The 27335-nt window shown below is 46.9% G+C and overlaps 1 protein-coding gene across 7 annotated transcripts in view; it reads left to right on the top strand.

Annotated features, from left to right (window-relative positions):
- Positions 1-24833, top strand: part of SEPTIN6 (septin 6) — a 30090-nt gene extending 5257 nt beyond the window's left edge. For 2 of the 7 annotated variants that reach the window (XM_086619932.1, XM_086619936.1), the window contains exons 2-10: positions 1559-1673; positions 9273-9468; positions 10614-10800; positions 11039-11200; positions 16969-17065; positions 17331-17499; positions 17999-18131; positions 18813-19003; positions 24702-24726. In XM_086619932.1, the coding sequence (XP_086476058.1) occupies positions 1559-1673; positions 9273-9468; positions 10614-10800; positions 11039-11200; positions 16969-17065; positions 17331-17499; positions 17999-18131; positions 18813-19003; positions 24702-24726 (1275 nt within the window). Of the gene's footprint in view, positions 1-1558; positions 1674-9272; positions 9469-10613; positions 10801-11038; positions 11201-16968; positions 17066-17330; positions 17500-17998; positions 18132-18812; positions 19496-20933; positions 20966-23511 lie in introns of those variants that run through there. The other 5 variants (XM_086619934.1, XM_086619937.1, XM_086619930.1 and 2 more) reach the window with 4 other exon arrangements.
- Positions 24834-27335: the final 2502 nt, after the last annotated feature.

Here is a 27335-nt window from a genome sequence, read left to right as displayed (position 1 = left end):
TGCACCCTATAAACTATTGCCTTTTCACTATAGTATTTCTTGCAAACTGCTCATGTCCCTGAAAGACCAGAGGGGAGTTTTCTGTATTCAACAGTAAAATACAATGTTAAGAGAAGTTTTTGCTCCAGAGAGGGAAATACCTCTCGGAGGGGCTGCAGAAGGGAACTTTCCAGTACATACAAATACACGGGGCTGGCACTAACTTTCTGTTTTGCATGATGCCGTTTCTGAGGTCGAGCCTCTGCAGGCGGTTTATTACTGTCCACTGTGCAGGTTTGGAACCCGGAGTGCCTTGGCGTCCAGAGGCCTTTGTGCAGTGGCCAGGTGAAGATTCCTGACCTCTCCAGAAGCAAGTGGCTGTGCTGGGTGTGGAGCTCAGTGTGAGCAGGAGCTGGAGCTTGGACCTTCTACTCCCCAGGGCAGAAAGAGGACACCTGGGGAGACTGGGTTAGTGGTGCCAGGCAGAGGAGACAGCAGGGTGTGGAAGCAGCTCCTCATGATGTTGTTTGGGTGGCTGGGCAGGAGCGGCCCATGCCCTGCAGCAGGCAGGTCAGGGTGCCTCTGCTCCCAAACCCCCGCGCTGGCTCCCTTCTGATGGGGCTGCGTGGTTACAAGCAGCTCAGTTCTGGACACTTTCTCAGCTTTTATTTCCCCCCCCCGTTCATTTCGTAGCTTTGAAAGATACGTTCTGAAGGTTGGATAGCAACACTCAGAGCTGGAGAAGACCTGCTAGCTTGTGTGGTCTGGTCAGTTGCCCATGAGAGCATCTTCCTCATGGCTTCCTTCAATGATTTCTGATTTTTTTCTGCTAATGGCTGTTTTATTGAATCAAAGAATGGTTTGAGTTGGAAGGGACCTTAAAGATCATCTAGTTCCAACCCTCCTGCCATGGGCAGGTCCACCTTTAGATTTGCACAGACTTCTGTTTGCCATCTGAGATTATCATCTTCACAACAATATGGAAGATATTGTTGTGTTTGATAGCTCAAAACTTGTATTCTCTGCTCTTTCTGTGCTACAGCACTGGAGCTTTGCAGAGATAGTGTCTTTGGGTTGTTCAGTTACTAGATGTACGTACATTTTTCCCAACTCTTTCTGGCTAGTTTCTGTAATTGCAGCTGTGTATGTGAGTTACACGTGAGTTACAGTTCACAGTAAGTGAATTGTAACAGGCTTATAGGAGGCATCATTAATGCATTCCTTTGTACAGGTGCTTCTTTTTGTTTTCAGTGTAAGGTGAGACTTGAGTGTCTCCATAATTCCTCAAGAAACAAGTAGTTTGCCATCTCTCTACTTCAGCAGCTGTGTTTGGGTATGTGTTTTGCACAGTTTAATATTTTTCCAACAGGACTACCTTCTAATGCGTGGCAAATGGAACGTTTTATTTGTGCCGTCTGGATTTGTTTTGGAGAAGAGGGAAGCACGCTGATACCATTTACAGTATGCATGCAAATCTCTGCTCGGACCGTGCAGTTGATTCTACTTGGGAGGTCTTAAGCCTTTATACAGATAAGTGTATTTTGCTTGAAAATGACACAACTGTTTCATTGTATTTCAGGGTGAAGGCTGTCGCACTGTCCCGCTTTCCGGACACGTAGGATTTGACAGTTTGCCTGACCAGCTGGTTAATAAGTCAGTTAATCATGGGTTTTGTTTCAACATCCTGTGTGTGGGTGAGTATTTCCATTTTGAGAAGTTCTCTTGCTGAAAGAGCTTCTTTGCAGCTGGATGTAGCTTGTAGGTGACAGAGTTAACAAGGTGGTTTTGATTTAAATTTCCCCCACTGTTCTGCCTATTTTCAGTAACAAGATTTACTGGTGCCCTGGGAAATCCCTGCTGAGGTTATGCAGTATGGCTTTCCACCAAGCAGTGAACCATAGAAATAAAATCCCAGGCTTTTATTATGATCTTTATTTTCCTAGTATGTTTCAATTTCATGTTTTTAAAAGAAAATAGGTACTCATGCCAGAGAACTTTGTTCTGCGGTCTTGTTTGGTTAGGTATTGAATTATTAATATAATTATTTTAGCAAAATACCAGTCATGCTCCTCTTAAATCACTGAAAGCTATTTTTTTTTCTCCTCCCTTCTGTGCATACTTGAATTAAAATAGTGTCTGGCCAAGCCTTAGCTGGTCGGACGATTATCCAAGCTGCTATGTGGTATGGATCTCAGCTGGGGCCTGGCGCTGTAGTAGGACTTGGTGTCTGTCCCTGTAGTGTCTTCTGCCCGTCTCACAGGTCCTCCCCAGGGTTAGGATTCCAAATGGTGTCTCCTCAGAGGCACTCTTGGATAACAGAAGTAATATCTTTGTATGGCTTTGGTACGGTAGTTTGGTAAGGTGGATAAGGAAATTAATAATAGGGAATTAATAGTTGTCTGATGGAATGGTTGGTTTGGTTTACTGGTGCCAGTGCCCTGCCCCTGGGAGCAGGAGGTTGTTGTGTGGCCGTAGCTGCTCAGAGTAAGCCCTGTCTGCAGATACTCCTAGCAGTGTCTGGCGTGACAGAGGGGAGAGCTGCAGCTGTAGATTCCTGCTGGGGACTCATCTTAACTGGTGGTCAGCTCTGCAACTGCACAAAGGTTGTGTGTTCCCTCCTGTGGGAGATCCACTCGTGGTATAAACCTGCTGTTTGCCCAAGAAAGGGTTAATTCTGAGACGAGAGGAGCAGAGCCCTGTTAAATGGAGCTGAGAATAAAACTTTCCCTGACAATGGCATTCCTATGAGATGATAAACTTGGCTGACAAGTGGAGGTCGCTGTCAGACTGAGTCGCTAGGTGATTCCACAGTACGTGAATGTGATGTGACCTAGTGAAACTCTTGTCCCAAAAGTTGAAGTCTTGCAGTATTTCCTTTCGCATTTATTGAGCTGCTGTGTTTTTTTTCTACAAGCTATAGGTGCAGCAGTGGATGCTTCCTGTGGTTATATGTTCACTTTGATGTATGGAGAGGAGTTGAATGCCTCTGCTTTCCTCTTTGCGGGACCAAAATGGAATGCATTAATTGCTTGTTGATCGAATAACAAGGACTTGCCAAGATCAACGCACATCAGTGTCAGTCTTCTGTGAATAGTAATAACACAGACATGGTCAATCTTGAAATAAAGAAACTTTATAGAAAAATTTAATAAGCTTCATTAGAAAACGATCCACAAATCTTGAGTTGAGGAGGTCAGTCTTTAAAACATCTTTTAAGAGTTGTCTGGTGCCTTTGTTAACTTGTGATAACAAAGTTAAACTCTTAAACATCCTGGAGAGAGAAAACAAAAAGTCCTAGAGTCCTTCTGTCATTTATTCTGTTGAGTCTCACTTGTACAGCAGGAGTTTGGGGTGAAGAATTGAAAGAACAGGGAGCAAATGAGGATTGGAGTCAACAAAACAACAAATAGATGAACTCATCCCACAGGCCACTAAGCATGAGAGAAAGGCACTTCATTGCCCCCCATTTTTCAGCTGTGTGCAGCATCCGTTGGAGGAAAAATCCAATCACAATTTTTCTCTGCACCGTACTGGATCTGAGCCACCGATTCCTCCAGCTCCTGGTGGAGGAGCCAAGGAAAGCTTCAGAAACGACTCTCAGCAGCACACCCAGAGTGGAGCAATTTTTAGCTCTTCTCATGCTGAAAGCTGTCTCCCCTTTGAGACTAGAGCCAGAGAGAGAGTAAATGAGCAAACCTCTCATAAGAAGTTAGGAGTTGTGGATGGTTTCAAAGATATTTTATTCCTCAGCACAACCACTTTCTTCCTAAAACTTCTGTGATAAAACATTAGTTGCCTATTTGTTCAGTGCAAAGGCTGGAGAAGTATTTAATGCTTCTGTGAGACCTTCTGTGTTGACTGTATTTCTCAGTGAGGTGGGGGAAAGAAAGAGGAAGAACAGGCTGACATTTTGTAAACTCTCTCAGTTTTGGCCAGGGCAGATTACAGTTGCATTATGCTAGAATTCCATTATAAGCAGGACTTTTCCCTTTCCTCTCTCCCAGGATTTGCAGGGAATTTGTTCTAAGCAGCCTATTCAGTGCAATGAGAAACGGCTGTTTTGTGGCAGAAATACCTTCTCTTTTCCCAGGGGCTGTACCACAGCTGCTTGAGGTCTCTCACTCCAAAGGAGTGAGTTTCTCCAAAGGAGTGAGTCCCTTGGCGTGCGGGAGCTCTCACCGGCTGGGGAAGGCAGGGATATGCACAGGTTTCCTCGTGCAGAGCTGCTGTCTGCTCTCCAGCAGGCAGCTTTCTGTGCGGTGATGAGCCATACAGCCTGGAAGTTGCCCAGTAGTTGTTTTTGTGGTTGCTGGTGCAACCAGCTGAGGAGAGAACGGGGTTTCTGCAACCAAAAAGCCATCGGTCTCCTCAGCCCTCTCCTGCCTCCTCACTGCCGATGCCCCTGGGCGGAGGGTGGTGGCTGGGAGCCTGGTCATCCTCTGAGGTGCTTCAGCATCTTTTGTGAGCTCGTGTTGCTCGTCTTGTCCCCGCAGCCCAGCCTTTGCCTTGCAATGGGTGAGTGGAGCGGAGTCTCCGTAGGCCTGTCAGATGAAAAGAACTGTTTTTCCCTCTCTTCCTGAGAGATGGCCTTATCAGGCTGAGCTGCCTCAGGGCTTGTCTCAACAAACCTGCTACATTGGATTAGCTCCTATTTCTTCACATGAAAGGGTTGTACATGTGTAAACATTTTCTTTAAGATTGAATTATTTGATATGTGGAGCCACGGTGGTTAATCTTGTGAAAGACAGGTGTAGCTCTCTCGTGGAAGGGGATGCTTGTGAAAGCTGCTCCATGCCTTTTGAACAGGGAAATACTCCAAGGGCTCCTCTGTCCTCCCACAGAGTTGATCAAGGATTATGTGACTGGGGACTCTTAAATCCTGAGTGATGTGGAGAAGGAGCCAGTGAGCAGTTGTTCGTTGTTTCACTTAACATGTAGTAGGGGAAAACAAATAAAATTGCCGGGCACAAAAAATGTACAGCTTTTGTGGTTTATAGTTCAGCTTACTGCTGTCGGATGCTTGGGACGCCAAAATTTCTGTGGAAGGAAGAAGCCACGAAGGTGCATTCAGCACAAAGATACCCCTTTTGGTTTGCTGTGGGTGCAGCTGCTTCTATTCCTCCACCTTAGCTGTTGGCCAGCGTCAGAGACAGGTATGGTAGCACCTCACCCCCACCTCTCACATCTCCATCTCATCCAGAATAGCTGGTGTTGGGTAGCCCTCGTGTTGCTTGCTTGCACAGTGTGACATGTCGCTTTGTGGTACCGACAGCAGGATCACTCACTTCTTGCAGCACTGGTGCTTGCTGTCTTTTGGCTGGAGCTCTGCCTGGTCACCATCTGGAGAGCACCAAAGAGTGTGAGCAAGGTCCTGCCCAGGCAACACGGGGAGCGCAGTCTGGTCCCAGAGCAGAGGATCTCTGCAGAGTAGCCGAAGGGAGGAGAATGGTGCTCGTCCCAGCTGTCTTTTTGCAAGTGGTGGCACTGCTCCATCAACGAGGGATTCGATGAACTGTTTCCATCGAGTACTGAAGATGCCGTGTGCATGTGTAGTCGGAGCAGGGAGCGTGCCTCAGGAATCCGAGAGGAGATGCAGGGAGCCTGGCGCAGCATCTCTAGCCTGGCAGGCTGTCAGGTGTTAAGAGTGGATGGTACCTACCAGGCACTGGTGTAGGGTGGCCGCATGTCCAGAGCCTGACTGGTGTGGTGTCTCTTGCCGTGTTTTTTTTTCATGTTGCTGAAAATCATCAGACTTAAAAGCAAAAATTGATCCCATGATGAAGGGCACAATGCTGCAGCTTTTCGGTAGCTGTCAGAGCTTCCTGGTGCAGAACTCTTAACAGTAAAGGTCGCTGTCCCTGCCCTGTCCTCCCCACGGTGCTTTGTCAGCCCTGCTTCAGGAGAGCAGACCACTGTCGAGTTGCATAATCCTTAAGGACGGTTATGGGGATCAAATCACATGTTTGCCTATAAGCCTCACATCAGGAAATAATCTCCCTGCCAAGGACGCCTCTCCCTTGGTTTGCATACACCACTGCTTTTTCCACAGTAATGCTGCCTCCCTTAATCCCCATTCATCGTTTCTGATTTTTGGAGAAGATTCCAGTGCTGTCAGCTGGAACAAGCACAAACTACTTGTCCTTTTCATCAGACCGTCTGTTCCATCTGGACTCCAGTCCTTACAAGAAGCAGTTGGCACTGCTTACATCTTCCAGCCAGCAGAAAGTTGCCTCTGTGTCAGTCAGAAACTCCCAGGAGATTCAGAAATCCTCCCTTCTGTCGTTTTGCCCTTCAAAGTAGCACAGCTCCCTAGCTCTGGTCATATTTTACACAGCAAAGCACTTTATTAATAATCTTCAGTCTTTTACAATCTCGAGTCAGTCCATCAATGTTAATGTCGTGTTTCTCTTAGCTGAGACAGTCATTCCCCTCTTGTCCATCCACCTCTTCCCTGGCAGGCTTCAATGCTGTGCCGTGTCAGTGGGTTTACCTAGTGCAGAGATGGGGGTGTCTGCTGGCTGAATGTCATTTCTGGTGTGCAGACTTCGCCTTTGAGATGCCGTGTTAGCGGCTGGTATTGGTGTTTTAAACACAAAGTTGTAGGTCTTTGGATGGGCAACTCCCACGTATGGAAAAATGCCTTAACAGTTCCGGTCTTCCCTTTCCAAAAGGAAAACCTCCGCATGTGAATTCAAAGTTGCCTTTGCTGGCCCTGTATAGCTGTCATGAGGTGGAATATAGAAGCATGTTCTGTCATAGAAATTTGCCTGCATCTCTTACGCACTGCTCCTGGCCCCTCTGACAGTTAAAGTCACTCCTGCTGGAAACAACATGTTAGATGATTGATTGATTGATTGATTGAAAGCAGGTGGTGATTAGCAGGTTCAGGATGCATTTAAACAATAGTCTTGGCCTTACGTGAACACTTTTTGCCCCAGAGAAGGAGGGAGGCAGAAATGAGAAGTGGCTTACAGGGTGTTTTGTCTGCCCGGAAGCCTGCGTGATTTACACCCGACCTTGTGTATCTGCTGCAGAGAGCAGCTCCCTGCCCGGATCACCGCTGCTGCTCCCACATCACCCTGCCCTGGAGGCCTGGGGCCTGGGTTGCTGGATCCAACCCTGCTCTGGGGCCTGCCAGGCTGTGGGACAGTGTGGGATGGCAGCACAAGAGAGGGGCTGGTGTGTGGGCGATGCTCCTGCACCCCAGGGCTGCCTTCCCAGCAGGATGAGCTTCCCCTGTCCCCAGAAGCCTCATCAGGGATCCTGGCATTCATAGGCAAGCAGCCGACTCACTGCTCTGTCCCACCCATCTCTTGGCAGGGGCTCTGGAAATGCTGTAACCTTCTCAGGCTGTTTAGATTTTTGTCCTTTTTTTGTGCTGCTGTTTTCCTGGAATCCCTGAGAAAAGCCTGGCAGGGTTGTACAGGCGGTCTGTTGTTAACTCTCAAAATCCCCATCCAAACCATGGCGATGCTCTGGTCTGCTGAGCTTTGTGCACCTGCTCCCCGTGTGGGACAAACGGTACCCCAAAGGCCCAGACTACGAGATTCCAAGTCAACAAAAGGCTTGCTGTGATCAGCCATGAGTCTTCTGGATGGTCCAGCTCATTCCTCCGGTGGCAGAGATAACCTTGTGCTTTGCTGCATCTCCCTGTCTTCCTCGTGCCGCTGCACTCCGGTCGGCGGTGTTGTAGATACAGCTGATGCATTAGTGTAGCACGAGGGATTGCAGCAATGCCAGCTCCTGGTGTCGACTGCCTCTTCTCCCCTTCGCGTTGTGAACAAGCTTGGCGTGAAGAGCAACTGGATTTGTGGCTGTTCTGGCGGTAGCTGGCATTGGTCAGTGACGGAGCTCAAGCTCTGAGCTGGCTCCCAGGCAGCTCTGCAGCTCGAGGTGTATGTTGACTTTCAAATGTTAATGCATCCTGCTGCCTTCTGGAAAGATACTTGATATATGATCCTGGCAATCAGAGACCGTGCAGTTCCCAGGGCAGTAGATGTCTGCCCTGCCCTGCCTGTCATGTACTTCAGTCTTGAGTGCGAGAAGTCCCTCTGGGGCCAAGAGAGAGGAATTTGCCTGCTCGCAGGGGTGAGGCTTGGAGATTTGGACGGAGGAGGATGGGAAGGAGTTTCCCCTTGTTGAATTGGACATTTCATGCAAGTTTGGATCTGTTGCAGAGCTCTAAGCCTACAAAAATAAGAAGCTCTCTTCTTCTGAGCAAAGTAGGAAAATGATGAAGTTGTCGTGGTTGGGAGCTGAGGGCTCCAAGAGGGAGGGGAAGGCTGCTTCAGCCAGACGCCGTCTCACTGTGGTCCCACATCCCACAGCAGGCTGGAGGAGCAGGCTTCACAGCTGGTGGGGTTCAACTGGGTCCTGAAGTTTCAGCAAAAGCCATCTGGGCAGCTCAGAAACCGCTGTTTCCCAAAACACAGGGCACAGGGCAGCGAACCAGAGTGCTTATGGGTTTAGCATGAAGTCAGATCCTTTGGGCTCGAAAAGCTGGCGCCGTTGTCAGAGCGTGGTAAGGGAGGCTGCCCTGTGGAATGAATGCACAGAGGGATTTGTTTTGTTCTTCCCGGGATGTATCTAAAACAAATTCAAGACCAGTCTCTGGAATTTGTCTCTTCCTTCCAGACAGAGAAATAGTTCCCTGTTGCTAAATGGAATCCAAATAGCAGTTCAATGCTGCAGAACTTTTGGAAATGGATTTTTGAGTATTGTATAGCTTGCGTAGCCTCTAAGGTATGGAAACAGATATTACGGAAAATGTCCCCTCCCAGTCTAGAAGGCTGATCCCCCAACTCGGTCTGTTGTGCAGTTGAGTACAAGAAACCCAACTGTACAACTTACTGTAGGACTGGAACCAACTCTCAGTGTTTCTGCACAGAAGGAGGCTATTCCAGTGGCTCAGAGACATATTAATCTGGAACATCTTTTTTAGGAAAAGGCTATGAGCCCCTTTCCCCCTCCCACTTTTTAATGAAAACATCATCTTCTGTAGTGCAGTTGTGGGATTATGCAGGATCTGAACGATGCTGTCCCCTTTGCCTTTTTGCCTCTTCCTTTTCATCTCTGTTTTCTAACGATGTTAATGGGCATTGAACTGTGAAATGTAATTTGCCCGGAATACAGACCTCCCATTGTACACGGCTTTCTGCTCGCCAGACGATCCCTTTGGAGCATGAGATCTGCTTTCATCTGCTACAATTTCACCCCTGTTAACGTTTGGAAGCTGAAAGGCCAAGCCATGTTAATAGTCAACAGAACATTTCACCTCTCTTTTTCTCCAATAGGGGAAACTGGCCTTGGTAAGTCCACCCTCATGGACACACTTTTCAATACCAAGTTTGAAGGTGATCCAGCATCTCACTCACAGCCCGGGGTCCTGCTGAAATCCAGTACCTATGACCTGCAGGAGAGCAATGTCAACCTCAAACTGACTATTGTGAGCACAGTGGGCTTTGGGGATCAGATCAACAAAGAGGACAGGTGAGTGAAGGGGGAGAGAGGCTGTATTGTGACATGGTTTTCTCATGCAGTGTCTCTCCTTGTGCCCTGCTTGGGCCAAACTGTGCTATAAAGTTTTCCTCCTTCCTTCTTATGGGTTGCCCTTGTCATCTGTTTGGGATGGGACAGGTAGAGCAGAGGCTGTGGTGTGTCAGCACCGCTCCAGCTATCAAAGCAGCTTTTCTCATGCTGTCAGAGCAATATCTGCCCTGCTGGCAGCCTTCTGCCCAAATTCATTCATCTGGTGGGGAGAGCGGAGAGCTCCAGGGCATCTGTGCTTGTTTCCTTGTGCTGTGTGGCCGCAAGCTGCCGACCAAACCACTAGCATGGTCTAAGTGACCACTTGGCTTAACAGCCACTTCTGGCGGGGCTCTTCCATGTTGCCAAAGGAAGCACGATAAACGTGCAGTGAGATACTCTGGGGAAGTGTCTCTGGCAGCTCATGTTCCGGCGTGGCTGGAGCATGGCGGTTAAGGGGTGTGCAGTTCCACCAGACCGTCTCCAAGGTGCGTCTTCACAGAGACGTTGCAGATGGGATTTGCTTTGTTGTGGGTCTGCTAGATTCTGGTTTTAGCATTGTTTGAGATGCACTGAAGTCCTTTGCCTCGTGAGTCTGACAGGCTCTGCATTTGAGATGGCCTTGCGAGGGAGTTGCAGGGATTTCCCGCCCTGGAGCACTGGGCAAAGTACTGAATGGAGATGTGCCTTCTGCCTGCAAGAGTTGGGACTGTGAGAGCGGCAAGCTGCTTGCTCCCTGAGTGCAAGCAAGGGTTATTCACTGCTACAAATGAGTCTACGTTATCCTTCCTTTTGAAAGTCTCTCATCTTCACGTTTCTAAGTATGAGAGTCCACTTTCCCTGGAGAGGATGGTGTATCTCCTGTCCTCTGCTGAATCTCCAGGACTGTGTTTTGTCAAACAGGCTGCTAAGGTCTGATGTGGGACCCATCTCCTTGTCAGTAGTGCACCTTTTAAATTTCTTACAGGTGGAGAGGAAGGGTGATTGAGGGAATCGGTCTTGGGAACTGAAATCTAACAAACAGCTTGTTTCTTAAAAGCAAGCAAAGGAGCACTGTTTACCTCTCTGGCTGTGAGATGTATAACTTTTTTTTTTTTCTTTTACCAAAGCTATAAGCCCATCGTTGAGTTCATTGATGCTCAATTTGAAGCCTACTTGCAAGAAGAACTGAAGATCAAAAGGGTCTTGCACAACTACCATGACACCCGGATCCATGCTTGTTTGTACTTCATTGCTCCAACAGGCCACTCGCTGAAATCCCTGGACTTGGTAACAATGAAGAAGCTTGACAGCAAGGTAGGTGCATGTAGCTCTTACGGGACAGGTTTGCTGTGCGTGTGGTGGTAAGGCTGCTGCTTTTCCAGGGCGCATCTCCCCACCTTGAATAGCCCTTATGCTAGTGGAGATGACTGGGTTGGCAGATAAATCCTGTGTGTTTATTGAGCGCTTTTAAGATGTTGTAAGTTGTAACGCAGACTTGGAAAAGTTCCCTGGAGCAAAACTGAGGACTTCTTACCACTCTGTTCCTTTCTAGGTGAACATCATTCCCATCATTGCCAAATCCGACGCCATTTCCAAGAGTGAGCTGACCAAATTTAAAATTAAAATCACAAGTGAACTGGTCAGTAACGGGGTTCAGATCTACCAGTTCCCAACAGATGATGAATCAGTGGCGGAGATAAATGGGACAATGAATGTAAGTGACTCGACACTTTCTCCTCTCCCAGTACAGCCCTGTCACTGTAGGGCTTGGTGGCCTATATCGGGGTGCTTCTCAAATCCCCTTTCCCTTTTATTTTGTGTTTTTAAACCAGAGGATTTCACAGGGATCCCATCCTAGGCTAGCGGAGCCTTGTGGTAGCCTGCTGCCTCTCCGGTGGGTTTTTCTAGTCAGAAAACAGACTGTTTTTTAACCCCTTTCCTTGTCCTAATGCATATCTATTGAGGGACTTGTAGGGAATCAGAAGGATAGCGAGGCCTGGCTGTGCAGGGCGAGGACAGTGCTGGGTTATGAGTTAATCAGATGAGTGGTATCCGTCTGGCGTGAGGGGCAGGCTGTCTACAGACAGCCTGTAGGAAACTCTCTACTACTTGCCCTGCAATTTTTGCACCAAACAGTTTTGCTGTCCTGGGCTGATGTTTCCAGCGAAGCCCTGCCTCCATGGGTGTCTCCTCTTGCCTGCAGCTGTCCTTGCAGCAGGGTCCCTTCAGCTGGCCAGCTCTGGGACTCCTGTTGGCACTGAGTTGCTGTTTTATTATTGATCAAGTTACTTCACTGAGTCCTTAGTCTAGTTTGGCCTTTTGGCTCTGGTGCCGTTGGCCAGAACGGATGGACAGAGGGATACAAAGAGGCTCGTTAGAGCAGTGGCTTCCCTTGAGCTACATCCAAGTGCTGATGTGAGAAATAAAACACAAGAGTGGGACTAGAGGCCCATCCAGCCCAGTGGCCCTTCTCTTCCCTAAACATTTGCTTTTGGTCACTTGTGGAGTATATAAGAAGAGAGGGAATGTGTACGATGCTTTGCTTCCCCTAGATACTTCGCCAGTGTCTAAACACATTCCACTCAAGGGTTTCTCTAGATTTCTGTCCCATGCATCACCTGATGTCCTCCTACCAGTGAACTTCCAGGATCTTGTGGCATGGAGTTACACAGCACAGCCAGCAACATGTGATAAACGGTACACAACTTGGGTCAAACATGTCTTGAAGTGCCTGCAGGTACTTATTCTGGCTCTGGCATTCCTAGCATCATGAGAGCCTGTCTGTGGCTCCCTGAAAATGGAGCAAGCTGTCCCTTGGCCCCTTCGCCAGTGTGTCCTGACCATGCCCCCATTTTCCAGAAGGCTTTTTACAGGACAACAAGTAGGGGAAGTTGCTTGCTGTATTGTTGATGAAGTACAGGTCTAGCTGATGTATTTTGTGTTGTCTCTTGATCTAATATTAATAGTTGTAGAGTGTTGTGGAGAAGCCTGAAAGAAACATGAAGTTTGTCCTAACGTAAGATCTGTCAGTGGTGGTTTACTGGTCAGAGTAGTTTTCTGATGGCATCTTTGTCAGAGCTTAGAGTTCTCACTGTGTCAGAATACAGTTACTCCTGGAAACAAAGATGCAGCATCACTCCATCCTCAAGGAACCAGGGGTGTGACGACAAGGGGAGATGTCCTCTCCCCTTGGCCCTTCTGAGGGCAGAGGTAAACCTCTGCTCATCTTTCCTTTCAGCCATTTACATGTCTTCTGGGAGGGAATTGCTATCTCAGGTCGTAGACGTTCTGGGTTGTGTCAGCCAACTCTTTAAATCCTCCATTAATGAAATCGTAATTACCAGGTTTATGGGTACTAAGCAGGCCAGAATCTGAATCTGATTAGGGCAATTTTGCCGACCTAGAAAACTTGTATCCAAATACTGATTTTATGAGCAACATAAGACAAATCTGCTTATGCTTCAGGTCAGGAGATGAGCTTGTGGAGGGACTGAGACTAGAAAAAGAGCCAGGATGGGTTGAGTTAGATTTGTGACTTAAATTGCCAATTTTAGTCATGTTTGTAATTGAGGAATGGGAAACTTTGATTTAAATCAATTACCTTAACCTTTGTGTTTGTACTTCTCTACAGAAAGCTTCATTGTCTTTGCCTGTTACAGATCAACGTCTTTGAAAGGTTATAAATGCAGTCTTCGTGCTTAAGTAGTGCTTCTGCCTGACCAGCAACTTCGCTGGATCAGTTACTTTTTTTTTTTTTTTGATTGCAGAGAAAATTGAGACTAGTCTTTTGGTTACTTAATGTTTTGCTTATAACATGCGTTAGTTGTCTTTTGCATGAAAAGTAAAATTACCCTGTAAAATGTGCAAACTCACTATTTCATATGCATTTTACTTTATTATGTCCACTTGTGCTGGATGCATTAGGAATTTTATTTCAGAGTATTTTGCATTCCAGATTGGCTTACTAATCAGAGAAAATACTGCCTGATCTGGCAGGAGTTGATTAACTGAAGGATTTAAAATCTGTGCCATAAAGATCAGAAACAAAAGTAACTGTGAACAAAGGCGTCAAGTGAAGTATTTAGAAAATAATCAGATTAAACAAATCTTCAGAACAAGCTGCCTGATTTTCTTTGAGACTGATTTGGTCTTTTTGAGAATCTCACCAAGCATATATTTACAAGTTCAGAGAAAGCACTGTCCAAAATTCTTTAGATCTCTTCCCATCTGGATTTTATTCTTAAATAAGAAAAACAAGCTCTCCTATTCTTTCAACTCCCTGTTGGCTTTTCCATTTTGAAGGAATTAGTCTAATTACTGGAGAAAATATTTTCCCTGCACCTGCTAGTTAAATGAAACAAAATGCAGCTACATGAGCTGGCCCACATGGTGGGAACTGGAACTTCCTTACTGATGGAAGAAGGAAATCACCAGCACTTTCTCCTTGGCAGAGGCAGCAGCCAAACAGTTGGGATCAGCGGAGCAAGTGACTCTGCTGTTGAGGGTAACCAGCCCCATGGATGGCTAAGGTTCAGGCTGTGCCTGTGTGGCAATAGCATGGTGTTTCTGCTGCTGTCTCAGGTTGCTCCTCTTGTTCCCATTGCTCACTTTGTCCCTTGGAAATCCCCTTACATCACTCTCCTGGAGACCTGGATACGAAGCAAACAAAAAGCCTTAACAGTTGTGGGAGAAGCCAGCCATGGGATGCTCCTCATGGACAGTCTGAAGAAGCCAACAGGGAGCTCCGGCAGCTCTCACCCAGAAGCAGCAGGATGGGAAGAGAAGTGGACAGCTCCGATGGTTTGTGGATGAGAGGGTCACCAGTGGGGAGCACGTTGTCACAAGCAAACATTTGCCTCATCCTGTGTCCTGGAGGGGGAATGGCTGGCCTGAAACCAGGTGCCACAGAACTGCGATGGCATTTCCTCTGGAAATAGCACTGTGTAGGCCTGCAGAGGAGGCTGTAGCCTTTGTAGGGTTTAGCACCGGAGGCGTGTCAAGAGTTTCCAGCAGTTGGACACAGGTACAGACCAGTTCCAGCACATCCTGTAGTGAGGAGCCCGACCTGCAGTAGGTGAAGAGCCCACCCAGTGCCTGGCAGTAGCCAGCACGTCCCTGCAGTGCGATGTCTCCGGTTCCTCCCAGAGCAGCCGAAGGTGGCACGTGGCCCTTGCTCAGCCCCGGGATCTCTGCTTGCCCTCTGCCCCGTCGGGCTGCCTGGCGGTGGCTGTGCAGCGGGACGCTGTGGGATGTGCAAGGCCTGTTTGCAGCTGGTGGAGAGGCAGTGACCTGCTCCACAGGGACTGCTGATGATTCTTCTTGACCCATGTGCAGAAGTGTTCGTGGATAGTGCTGCTGCTGTGTGTGGTCTGCCTTGAAGGCAGGAAAAGGTACAGCTTGTAGGAATGAGGCGGCAAATGACTGCTTTGGAAGCTGGCTAGGAGAGTTTCCCTTATACCGCGATGCGGAGGCTGTTCAGTTGAGACAGCTTTGTTTCCTTCCCCTCCAGTGTTTTGTATCCCTTGCCCTTTGCAGTTAGACAGCCTTCTGCTGAAAATCAGGCTCCTTCAACCTGGAGACCGCTTTCCTTTTTCTGCTGCTTGGCCTCTCCGGCAGGGAGCTTGCCCTGTGTGGAGCAGGCACAGCTCTGTGACGGCGCTGACGTGTCAGCCTGATGGCAAAGATGACGGCACGGAGGGTGACGCAGGAGGCCCTGGTGCACAGAGCCTCTGCATGGCCCATGATGGCCCCGTCAGAGTGACCACCAGCCCCACTTGCTCTATGTGTGTCCTGTGTGAGAGCTGGGAGGCCAAGGAATAAAAACTGAAGAGCCCATCCTTGGGAGCGCTCGCAGGAGGTTTTGCTGCATTTGCAGTTTGACTGGATGAGCCACACTCTGAAAGCAGAAAACATCATCTCTGAAATCTTTCACTCGTACCAGCTGTCGTGAACTTGTCCAAGTTTTCAGATAACCCATGGAATTAAAACTTCACTACCTGCTCTTGAGAGCAATCCAGGGTCACTGATCTGCTACATAATTGGCTTCCTGGGACCCTTTTAATTGCCCAGAACTCAGCGCACTTCAAAAGCTCTTGCTAACAGACGTCATTGCACAAAACTCAGCAGAAGGGGTGGGTGCAGGGAGCTGGCAACTTTATTTTTAAGCGCTGAAACCTTGCACTTGACTTCTTTGCAGCTTGGCAGAATTGCAGTATAGTTCCCAGGAGCAAGTGGAGGTGGGAAGAGATCTCACTTATTGCACAACAGATAAATGCAGCAAAGTACAATAGCAGCGTCTGGGGGATTTGCTTGGCTGCCTGAGTTTGGGGAATGAGGGGAGTATTAGGTGAGGTCTTCTGAACCTAGAAAGGTGTCAGAAGTGTTTATGTTCCAGCTCTGCTGGGCTTGCACTGGACAATTCTCTTAGCCTCTCTGCAGAAGGCAAAAAGTATCTTATTTACTAAGAATTTACTATTTTTTATTTCTGAGTTCTTGAAAAGCAAATCCCTCTTATTGTTAGTCAGCCTTCAGAGTAACAACTGTACTCTGTGGAGTCTGTGTCTCTGCTTGAAGAGCTTAACAAGGCACAGCTGAGCAGTGGTACAGTTCTGCTCTGCTGTCCCCAGAATCCCTCCTCACGGGTGTGATCCCTGGATTTGGCCTCCTTTGTCCTCTAGCTGTGCAGCCGCCTAGCAGCGGCTGCGTATAGTGTCAACATTACGAGGATCTTACAAAGCCATCAGCATTCCTGTGGGCTTCTCAGAACCAGTTTTGATAAAGGATTTGGGAGAAGGGATGCTGAGAGTGAGCCTCAGCATGGAATTATGAAGTGTTAGCACAGAGCAGCCCCAGGGCATGCAGAATCCTTCCCAGCTCAGCGTGGGGCAGACCTCAGGGCACACAGGGATGCAGAGGCTGACCTGGAGAAGGGACTTGTGTTCAGCCCTTCCTCACCAGGGCTGAAGCAAGTCAGGAGGAAAGAGCTGTTACTCTGGGGTGAAGGAGGAACTTTAATCTCATGATTCGATAGAGCAAGTTGTCTTGTGCCCCAGTGTGAGCTGAGGGAGTGGGTGGGGGGATAGAATCAAGAAGGCTCCAAGACCTCTTTTATTGCTTCTGTGCTTGTGCAGATGTTCTCCTCAGCCACGGCAAGCCCCTGGGACAGCACCGCAGTCAGAGCCACGCAGCACATTGTTCGAGCTGTCATTCTGATGCTAGTCTTGCACTGGCTCATCTCACCTGAGACCCTGTGGCTGGGAGGATCAGCCAGGTAGAGGATATAGAGCAGTAGCACTAACAAGGTTTCCAAAAAGGACCCTCCCTTCTCCCCTCTTGTCTCGGGATAGTGGCCAGTGACTAGACTCCCTGAGACTAGTGTGTGCATAATGACTGTCTTGCTCAGTGGCTGTGCTAGTCTCTGTGTGCTGGCAAGTCAGCCAGAGTTGCGAGGGACTAACATGGCTGTTGTTAAATGTGTTCCAGGCCCACTTGCCATTTGCCGTGATTGGGAGCACGGAGGAGCTGAAAATAGGAAACAAAATGATGAAAGCTCGTCAGTACCCCTGGGGCACAGTGCAGGGTGAGTCAGCCCTGGGATTTTCATGGCATGAATGGTGACGCTTCTGCCAGGAGGCAGCGGGCTCTCATAAGAGGAACAAGGGCCTGCTGGACTTTAATATCTCACTGAGGATTATCCTCTGTGAAATCTGTGTGTCAGGCCTATAGTGACAGTTTTCTGTGCTTGGAAGGGCTGTTAAACCTGTTGGAGGAGTAGACAGGTGGGGAATGTGGGAAGAGACCTTTGTTTCTGCCCCCATCTGACTCCTCATCCTGTTTTCTTACAGTGGAGAATGAAGCTCACTGTGACTTTGTGAAGCTGCGGGAGATGCTGATCCGGGTGAACATGGAAGACCTTCGCGAACAGACCCACACACGCCACTATGAGCTGTACCGGCGATGTAAACTGGAAGAGATGGGTTTCAAGGACACCGATCCAGACAGCAAACCCTTCAGGTGGGATCCCTGGAGGAGATCTTGAGAGAGGCGTTGTTCGATGTGCTCTGTGTGTGTGTGTGTATTTGTGTGTCCTTGAGAGAGCATGCAAAGAAGCAATGCAGCAAGAAAACCTGCCAGGTCAGATAAATCCATACTTCAGCAAAGGTGCTGGCTGAGTGAGAGAAGGTGACAACACAGAGCGTGTATGCAGGACTGACTGTGAAACTGCAGGTATGGGAGGAGAAATGTCTGTGCTGCGGACATACAGCATTGTCCCTCTGAACTAGTGTTTGTTGCCAGCCCAATTCTCTTGGAATTGCCCAACATTCAACATACAGACAAGTGCCATAGATTACAGCCCCTAGAAACGGTTGGATAAAGAAGACCTTGGGCACACATTGGGTGGGTGAGTAGCAGATGTGCTGTGGGCAAGCAATGTTCATGGTGAGAGCCTGATTTCAGAGACTCAGGGGAAGCAGAGTTTGTCTCAAGTCATATCACTGGACTTTCTTTTTAGCTTACAAGAAACTTATGAAGCCAAAAGAAATGAGTTTCTGGGGGAACTGCAGAAAAAGGAAGAGGCAATGAGGCAAATGTTTGTCCAGAGGGTCAAGGAAAAAGAAGCGGAGCTGAAGGAGGCTGAAAAAGAGGTGAAGACTGCAGTACTTTTCTCTTAATGGTTGTGAGTGATAGATCCACTCCCAAGTAGGTAGCTGCTGCCAAAGCACTTTCTGCAGAGCATGGTTTAGGACTTTGTTATGAAGAAGTGTAAAGTTTAACCTGGGGTCATGGGGACATTAAGGTGTTGATCCTGTAGGACTAAACTGGATCACAGTACTTGTAGTGTACAACTTAGTTGCACCATGAAAGTGTCCTAGTCTGGCCATTCTGATTCTGATGGAGAGTTGGAGTGTGGCAAAATTCAAGCAGAGAAACGGCCTTGATATAAGCTTGTTATATAAAAAATTATACCCATGCAACTTCCTTAGCGTGGTGAAAAATCCATTAATTTACTGACCTCTAAAGAGGAATAAGGCAGAGACCCCTGGAAATGGATTAAATTTTGTTTATGATTATGATCTCCCAATCCTCTATTGTTAATCTGTGCAATGGTGCATCACTGGAACACTGCCTGGTTTGTAAGCTATTGTGGAAGGAGACTGTTCCCTGCCCTTCATGCGTGCGATGTCAGCTCAGGGAGCTAGAAGTGATGTAGAGACCAATGGAGACTTGGAGGCTCAAATCTCATGGAACCTTCCATCTTCCTCTTTTCCTGTGAACAGAGTATCTGGTGGTGCTGGGTCCTGCTCACCTCTCTCTTTTCCCTCCAGCTGCACGAAAAGTTTGATCGCCTGAAGAAGTTACATCAGGATGAAAAAAAGAAGCTAGAGGATAAGAAGAAGTCTCTGGATGATGAAGTAAATGCATTTAAACAGAGGAAGACAGCAGCTGAATTGCTCCAATCTCAGGCTCAGCAGGCTGGAGGATCGCAAACTCTTAAAAGAGATAAGGAAAGAAAAAAGTAAGTTGCTAACCCAGTGGTATTTGCTTTTTGGTAATGGTTCTCCTTTACTATTTTTCTGGATGTTCATATCTCTCTCCCAACCTAGCCAGTCCTTATCACGGGAAGGTTTGCAGCCAGATTTAATCCCTAGTAAGGCTGAGCAGTAGCTGGAAGCATTTTACCTTTAGCTGTCATCCTGAAGAGCAGGGAGCAGTGCTAACCTCTCTCATTGCTTGCTGACAGCATGGGAGAGGATGAACTTGTTTTTATTCCCCGAGATTCCCTGCTCCTCCCTTGGTCTGTCAGTGCCTGTAATGAAGTGGAACAACATTGGCTGCCAAGACTAGGGTGTGGGTAGCAGGGATGTCCTGCTACCCTACAGAGGAGCGTGTCTTGTCTCAGGGTCTTATTTGCTTAGATTGGAAAAAAGCTTATTCTGTGGGAATTATTCAGGGTGACTAGTAGTCTTGAATTCTGGAATCTGCAAAATGTAAGGCTGCAAAATGAGGGGACAGGTCATGGCTCCTTGTTAGTGCTAGTACTCTCTCCAGCCCTAAATCAGCTTTTCACCCTCCACAGAAACAGGCAGAAATACTGCATGGCTTTAGCAGAGGTTCCCCATGCCAAGGACTGGTGTGACAGGATCCAGTCCCTTGTCAGGGATGTCTGCAGTGCCCACGCCAGGCTCCTAATGCTCTGTAGTTGCTTAAGAGCAACCAGCTGTACAGCTGAAACAGTCCTCCCAGTTCAGCTAGCAATGAGCAGTTCCTTTCCTTCTCACTGTGGTACGTTTCTTGAAATGGACTGTTGTGGCACCTTAGCACGCGCACAAAGAGTGGTATGCAGATAAACGAGGGTCTGGTTTCTATACCACTGCCATAATCCCCTCTCTGTGCATCCCTGGGGCAAATCCAGAGCAAATCTTGCCTGCGCTACACAGTCTCAGGTACCCAGAGTAGTGCTGTTAATATGAACAACATGGCATATGCCCAAAGAGCTGACAGGACTGTTTGTCAGGGAAAATAGCCCTTGACTGTTAAGCTTGGAATGAAATGAGACCGGAGAGGAAAAACCCAATAACTAGATCGAGATCCTGGTTTAGTCTTTCTAGTTTTGAGCTGGAGCTGCTTCAACGTCAACATTCTTGTGCGGTGAGCAATTAGTGCTCCTGCCCTTTTCTCGCTTGTCCGTTCCTTTTTCCACTGCGTATTTGGATTTGCTCTTTTGGATTACCTTCAGGGGGTTTTAATATCTTTTCTTACTGAGGAGCCTGAGACTGACTGGGGACAGTCTGGACTGTGTGAGGACTACACAACTGAGTTCTTTCATGCTTAGAGCCCTCAGACATCTGCGCACTGAGGACTGCAGACTTCAGCCCTGAGATTGGTCAGGGTCAGGAACGCAGAAAAGGGAGACGACATCCCCTGTCGTATGAGCAATTAGTTGCTGTGGCCCAAGTCGCACTCTTTTTCCTAGAGGTGGTTCTGATCTCAGAAGAGCTCCTTGACACCGAGCATATTCATATCGAAAAACATTGGTACCGTCCTTGTCAGATAAGGACACAGAAAGGCACAGAAAGCTCAGTGAAAGAAATAGGTCAGTGCTTGAGTAAGGCTTGGGAAGATGTTAGGAGGCCTCTCTCTCCTCCAGGAAAAGAGCTGTGTTAGAAATGGTGCTGCTTTCTTTACTCTGTAACTTTTCCAATTGTGCTTATAATTCATTTCAGTATTTAGATCATAAATATCTCTAACAATCCATGAATTTCACAAGCTGTAGCTTAACTGTATCTTGTTTACTAGTGGCTGGCAGTACACTAGCCTTTTTCTTTCACAGGTGACTCTTTTAAACCCAAGCTTTGTAATTTGCTCTAATCATGACTTGTTTTTTTTTTATTTATTGTTACATCATTATCATTATTATTAGCTCTTACACGTATGCTGTTTTACAGTTAGCTGCTGTTTGGCTGCATGGTGCATGAGGCACATTGTCCTGGTAAGCGTCATTAACTAATACAGACCTCACAGTGGGATCAGTTACAGTTCCTAAAAAAGCAGACCCTGTGCAAGTCCAGAAGCCTATAAGTATTATCTTTGTCTTCCTCTGCTTTCACTCTTACTATACCTGCTCTACCAGTCTCTCTCCATAAGCAGTTGTAGAAAAAGGATGCAATGAAGTTTGTCTTTAAAGATTCTGTAAAGTAAAATGCAGAGAGACTCAGTATTAGGACATGAAATGTAGAGAAATAGGGTCCTCTTCCTTTTAAACCTTCCCAATGCTTTGTTGGCTCCATTTTCTTTATTCCATCTCCCTTAGAAATAAGTTATATTCTTTAATCACACAGGCCATGTTGATACTATGGCAACAATTGCTATGGAGATGTGGTGCTGATGACAGAACCCAGCTAGCCAGGCGAATGTCTTTTTCCTTTCTCCTCCTTCCCTCCCACCCCTCCAAGTTGTAGTCTTAACTGGTGGTGACAGTGCAGGTGAAGGTAGTTGCAAGACTAGTTTCTATCCCCACCTTCACACACTAACACATGGTAAGATCTGCTAAACCTAGAGCTTTCCTTTGTCCCAAATCACCAGAGAATAACCAAACTGTGTCTCTGTGTGTGTGTATGTATGTATGAGGGGGTGTTAAAGAAGCTACTGCGGAGTGACTGAACCAATATTCAGCTGTGACCAATTACAGTTGATTGTCCAAAACCACAAGAGATGATGGGCTGAGTGTTTAGCAGATAACGAAGGCTCTGAAAATAGACTGAGAGACTTTATGATATTTTTACCAGTTAAATGGGTCACCCATGGATTGGATGTTCAGTTGTAGCAGACAGACACAGACCCACACTCCTGGGAGCCATACCGAGCGTGCCCACGGTTAGGGTAAGGCTAGTGGTAGAAGAGGGCTGTATTCAAGATGCATCCAGAAAGCCTGCCAGAGCACTTTGCCCCTGAACAAGGCCAGTATCTGAGTTTCCAAGGAGTCTTGCCAAGGCATGGAGAGTTCCCACTGGAGCAGAGCCCTGTCAGTGGTGTTACACTGTAAGTCTACTTGCACCAGTTGCTGTGACTTTGTCCACAGGGTCTCTGCCTTCATGTGAGCAGGGATGTGAGGTGGCCACATAGCCATGGGCAGGCTTGTAGAACAGATAAGGTTGCCTGAAAGGGTTAAGAAACCTTGCCATAAGCAAGCATCTGCAGTTTGAAGTGCCAGCATCCATTGTAAGATGAAGGCTCATTTAAACAAAGATGCGTAAGAAAATTACCTGCCTGGCAGGAGAGCAGCATCCTCAATAGGGTTATTAGTTAAACTGCTAATGACAGTGGTCTACTTATAGCCGGGTTGAGTGTGTTTAATTGAGCCTTTTTAATTTGCTGTTGATTGTCTGGTGAGAGGAAAAAGAAAGCTCCCAGAGGAATGTCTTGCTTCTTGAGAGAGCAGCAATACTTGTTATCCCAGGCAGAGGTGACAGCACCCCAGGCTGAGGTGCACAGGTCTCTTGGAGAAGCAACCTGTTGGAACAGCAGCGCTTAACTATAAAACACCCTAAAAACTCGGCCTTGAGTCCACCCTTCCCTGCAGACAAAGCTAGGATTTACATTCTGTGCAGGATATGGTCCAAACTAACTTACGGTCTGCTCTTAAATAGGGAAAAGCTGATGGCAGGATTCCTTCCCTCTTAGCTCCACCAAGGAAAATGGAAAAGCAAGTAGATGTTAACGCTGTCAGTGAGAGGCATTTGAATTTCATTTCAATGGGATGTTCCACTTAACAGAAGAGCTTCAGAAGGGTCTTGCACTGACTCGAACTGGAGCTTGCAGTCGTCTTGAGCAGTCCAGTTGAATGAATGTCTCTGCTGCCAACGGTAACTGTAAAACAATGAAAAGAACAGTTCTCTGCTTATCAGGCTCTGAATGTGGAAAAATAAGCTCAAAGAATAACAGTGTTCATTCTGGTGCTGAGTACAGAGGCACGGCTAAAGTGCAGTTGGAGTGAACATTACTGATTTTTGTTGGTTTTGGATTGCTTTTGGCTGTCCTCGTAACCGTACGCTATTGTGTGCCGAGCTTTGAATCCAGAGGAGTCCTTTGTTCCCACTGTACAAATGCAGACAGTGCCTTTTTCAATGGGCATTTGTCCTTGCTAAATTAAATATGTATATATGGTACTTTTCCAGAATTCAGAAAAATACTCTCCATATTGATGCATAAAGTATTGCAGGGCTCCACTGTTTTGCCAGAACACAAAACAAGTCACAGTCGATGAGTCCTGTAGCTCGCAGAACTGTGAAAGGATTGTTTTAGAAAATAAATTTGGTTCATCCCACTGCTGAGTGTGTATGTGCATGTGCGTGTCTGCATAAAGCATGTTTTGTAATCAAATTAAACCTTATTAACACTTAGCAACATTTCCTTTTTTTTTTTAATGTGTGTTAGGAAACATTTATGTTCTTAATTTGTTTTGTTTTGGTTTTTTTTGTCATTAATCCATAAAACCATTGATCTGCCTTTTTCTTTCATTTTCAGTTCGGGTTTCCTGTAGAACCTTTCCCTTCACACCAGAAGCGAATGCCCCCACGTTCGGTTAACACGCAGCTATGCCATTGTGCCTGTTTGCTCACCTTTTACTCCTTGCTCCCTTCCTGCGCTCACCGTTTTGTTTTATGCAAGAGCCCGTGCCCGTGGCTGTTGCAGGCTGGGGTTGTTCTGGTGAAGAATTCGGCAACAGCCTACGTGGAACTGGCGAGAAATGCTCATTGCTGACCCCTCTCCCCTTGGGGCGCCGGCAGGCTGCCGAGTGCTCGCAGGGCTCGCGTCCCCTCCTCTCAGTTGCCCGGCTTTTTGTCTCTCCCTCCATTCCATTCCATTCCATTCCGTTCCATTCCGTGCGAGGGCTGCACGGTCCGAGCACGGCTGCTTGGTGGTCTGCGTTAGCCCCTGTCATGGGACTGCTGCGAATGCAACCATGCTGCTGTGGGGGCCATGGTTGCCAGTCTCCTGGCTGCCTCAGGAGACTGGCTGCCCTCTTCCCCTTTTTAATTTGCTGTTTCTAACCCCTCGTTACCCCCTCCGTGCTGCCGTGTGACTCTAATTTTAAAGGACTTTTTGCAAAACTTGACATCCTCGCAGGCGTGGGCCTGAGTCCAAACCTCCAGTCCCCGGGCTTGGGGGATTCTCAAACTTGGATCCATGGTTTGCAACTCAGTGTTCTCTGAATGCCGCAGGGGTCACGAAGGATCTCTTGCCTTGTCTCCTTCTCAGTGTGCTGGCCTGGATGCACAACCTGGATCCAATCTCAGGGAAAGCTGGTCGCCTTGCTGTACATATCAGTGTTTGTGAAGAAAGACCATGATGTTTCTCTTTCTTCTCAGTGATTCCAACAATTTCTGGTTTTAATGCAAAAAGTATTACCTTTATTTTATTTTTTTTAATTTGGCATCTGTTTAGAAGTGTACAGATGCTGGCAAGCTGCCACTCATGTTTTCTATTCAGCAAAAACCTTGGTTTACTGCAAGATTTGCACTAAAAAGGAGGGAGTTTTGCTCACGGGGGCCAGGAGTTCACTCTGGCCAAGTGCAACTGTGGTTTGCCTGCAGCTGTCTTCTCTGTGTATTTCTGGATGAGTTTTGTTTTTTAAATAAAGACTTCGTCAGACAGTGAATTCTGGTTAACATTTACTTCTTTTGTTTTTTGTTTTCTTTGCCCTTCTTTTACAGTAACCCATGGCTCTGTACTGAGTAATTACCCCTGAATACAATGGGCTGGAATGGACCTTCATTTACTGGTTAAATCGGAGGGTCTAATAAAACGTGACAGCATTTCAGCTGTGACCTTTCCGTGGTGTTACCCTTGTTCTCTCCTATATCCTCATTGTGATTCTGTCTCTACTATGTACTGGTGGTTATTGCTTTTATTAAACAATGTAAAATTAGTCCTGACAAGGTTTTGGATGCTGCAGCTTTAAATCCTACAATATTTTTTTTTCCCTACAATTAGTGGATTCCCCTTTCTCCTGGTCCCTCTCCACCCAGATCAATGAGAGATGTGGAAATAAGTTCTGTTGAGTTATTTTTGCTGGCGAAATAATAACGCAGTTTAAATGTATTTATTGGTGATGTTAAAATGACACCACCACCGTAGTTTAATTATTGCATAGCTGAGAGATAAAAACGTCTTTTCTCTTTATATTTGGTGTCCTCTTCATGACATCACCTATCTTTTTTTATTTGCTTTTATTTTTTTCTTTTGCAAATTCGTGTTACCTGAAGACTAGTATTTATTCCTGGTTTCCATTTCAGACTTGCTTGTTTTGACCTTGATCCTTCAGTGGCACTGTACGCAGGCTAAGCTCTGTATGTGGGTGAATCCACACATCCTGACTCTGCTGAAAGATCAGGAAAGGTGCTTCCAAATATTTTCAACAAAAACCCTTCAAATCCAGGGTTTTTGGAAGATAAGCACACCTCAGACCTAGCCATGATAGGTAACGCTGGTTTTAGTGCAAGCCACTGCTGAGAATTTTACTGGAAAGGTGGACTGGATGATGCTGGAGCCTCACAAACAGTTTTGGCATACAGCGTGTTGGTCTGGCTACCTGCTCCTGGCAGCAGCAACCCTTAGGCAGTCACCCGGATCAAACGACGGTCTGGCCTCAGTGTCCAGCAATCAAGGCAGTTAATACTCCTGATTGAAATGTATTTTCTCAGGTATTCTGTTTTACCATAAATACAATTTTATTTCCAGTAAAAGTCTTGGACTGTTTCTTGGGGTTTTTTTGTTCGTTTGTTTGTTTTAAGCAAGTTAAAATAATTTGAGTATTTACTTCTTCCTCTACTGTTGAACGTTGGCCTGCCCCAAAAACCAGTCAGTATCAGTCTGTCAACGACTTCTAGATTATCTGCTAAAAGAACCATTTAATGTGGCTTTGTCTTACCATACTGCAGGTCACTGGCTGTTCTTCCTGACCGTTTGCCTTATTATAATGTTATTTAAAGTTATGTTAAGTCTTTTTAAAGACTTAAAGAAAAAAGGTTTTTACTGGTGTGATTTCCTTTAAGTACTTGAGGTACCACAAGGAGGTTCCATGTCTCCTCTGTCAGCTGTTTTCATGTTGCACCTCTTTTTTTCCTGCTTTTTGAATGTCTTTCTCTTTTTTGCTAATCTTCTGTTTTTTTCTCTTTTTTTCCCTTTTCTCTCTCTGTAGCTTTTTTTAATCTGTCTCCGCCAGCTGCACTGGGTCTGAGGGAGAAGACTGCCACTTCTAGAAGAGTTTAAGGGTCTTATGTCTGGGGAGGGAGGGAACAAATCTTCAGTGTTAGTGTCTTAGGAAGAAGCTCTTTTACTGACTTGCATGGTACCTAAAATTGAAGTGTCTTGTAATTTGTGTGACAAGACTGGGTCGTACAGGGGAACTGATCGTTTACCTGGAACTTTGAAGAGCAACAGAAACGTGATGTTTGGACTAATGATGTAGCGAATACATTTTCAAACATGGTTATGGGCATATTTTTTTTCTAATTTTGTCTTTAATAATGTAAATGTCCTGGGCTTCCATGAGGTGTGAAGCCTAAAGAGTATTTTCAATATGCTGTTGTTTGATCGGTTTTGGAAACTGCGCAGAGTCAAAGGAAATATCAATATGGTGCAATTTGCTCAGCTGGCAGCCACGAAATATTTAGTTTTAACAAAGAAATAAAGTAAGAAGAACTGTGTTTTCATTAGCATCCTCCCGTGTCTCACCACCTTATTAAACAAGCTCCATCGGCTGGTGGTTGGGCCGAGTGGTACTTTTTTTTTTCCTAACTAAACCTCCTCTTGTTCTTTCAAGTTAGAAAAAAGTATCAGGGGAGAGAGGTGATGCTGACAGCTGGTGTAATAACAATAATTAATAATAACAGTGATCCATCCCAGTCCCCGCGAGTAGGATGCAGTGTCCTTAGAGTGTGCTGGATCCAGCCCTTGCGCTTCCTGCTGCTCCGCCCCGCCCCGCCCGCTGCATGCTTTCCCGAGCTGCCATCTTCTCTCCTCGCGCCTGGTTTCCTTTCCTTTTTCCAAACGGAAGCGCGCGAGCACTGCCCCGCGTTGTACGCTGACACGACGAACACTGAAGAACCAGCACTGTTGAGCCTGACGCCTTTCTAACTTTAATGTCAATTTTAAATAAAAAATCCGAAAGCCTGCGTGCGTGCTGTCGTGCTTGCTGCTCCCGCGGCCCGGGCTGGCGGGACTGGCGGAAGGCGGCGAGCTCAGCCCCGCCCGGTGCTGCGCCCGGGGCGTCCCAAGAGCTTCAGGGGGTCACCGAAAAGGAACGAAACCCACGAAGCCCCGGGGCGGGTGTGCGGTTTGGCGGC

The sequence above is a fragment of the Tauraco erythrolophus genome, chromosome 13 (genome assembly GCF_009769465.1).
Source record: "Tauraco erythrolophus isolate bTauEry1 chromosome 13, bTauEry1.pri, whole genome shotgun sequence".
Taxonomy (NCBI): domain Eukaryota; kingdom Metazoa; phylum Chordata; class Aves; order Musophagiformes; family Musophagidae; genus Tauraco; species Tauraco erythrolophus.
This window is presented reverse-complemented; position numbering and strand designations above follow the sequence as displayed.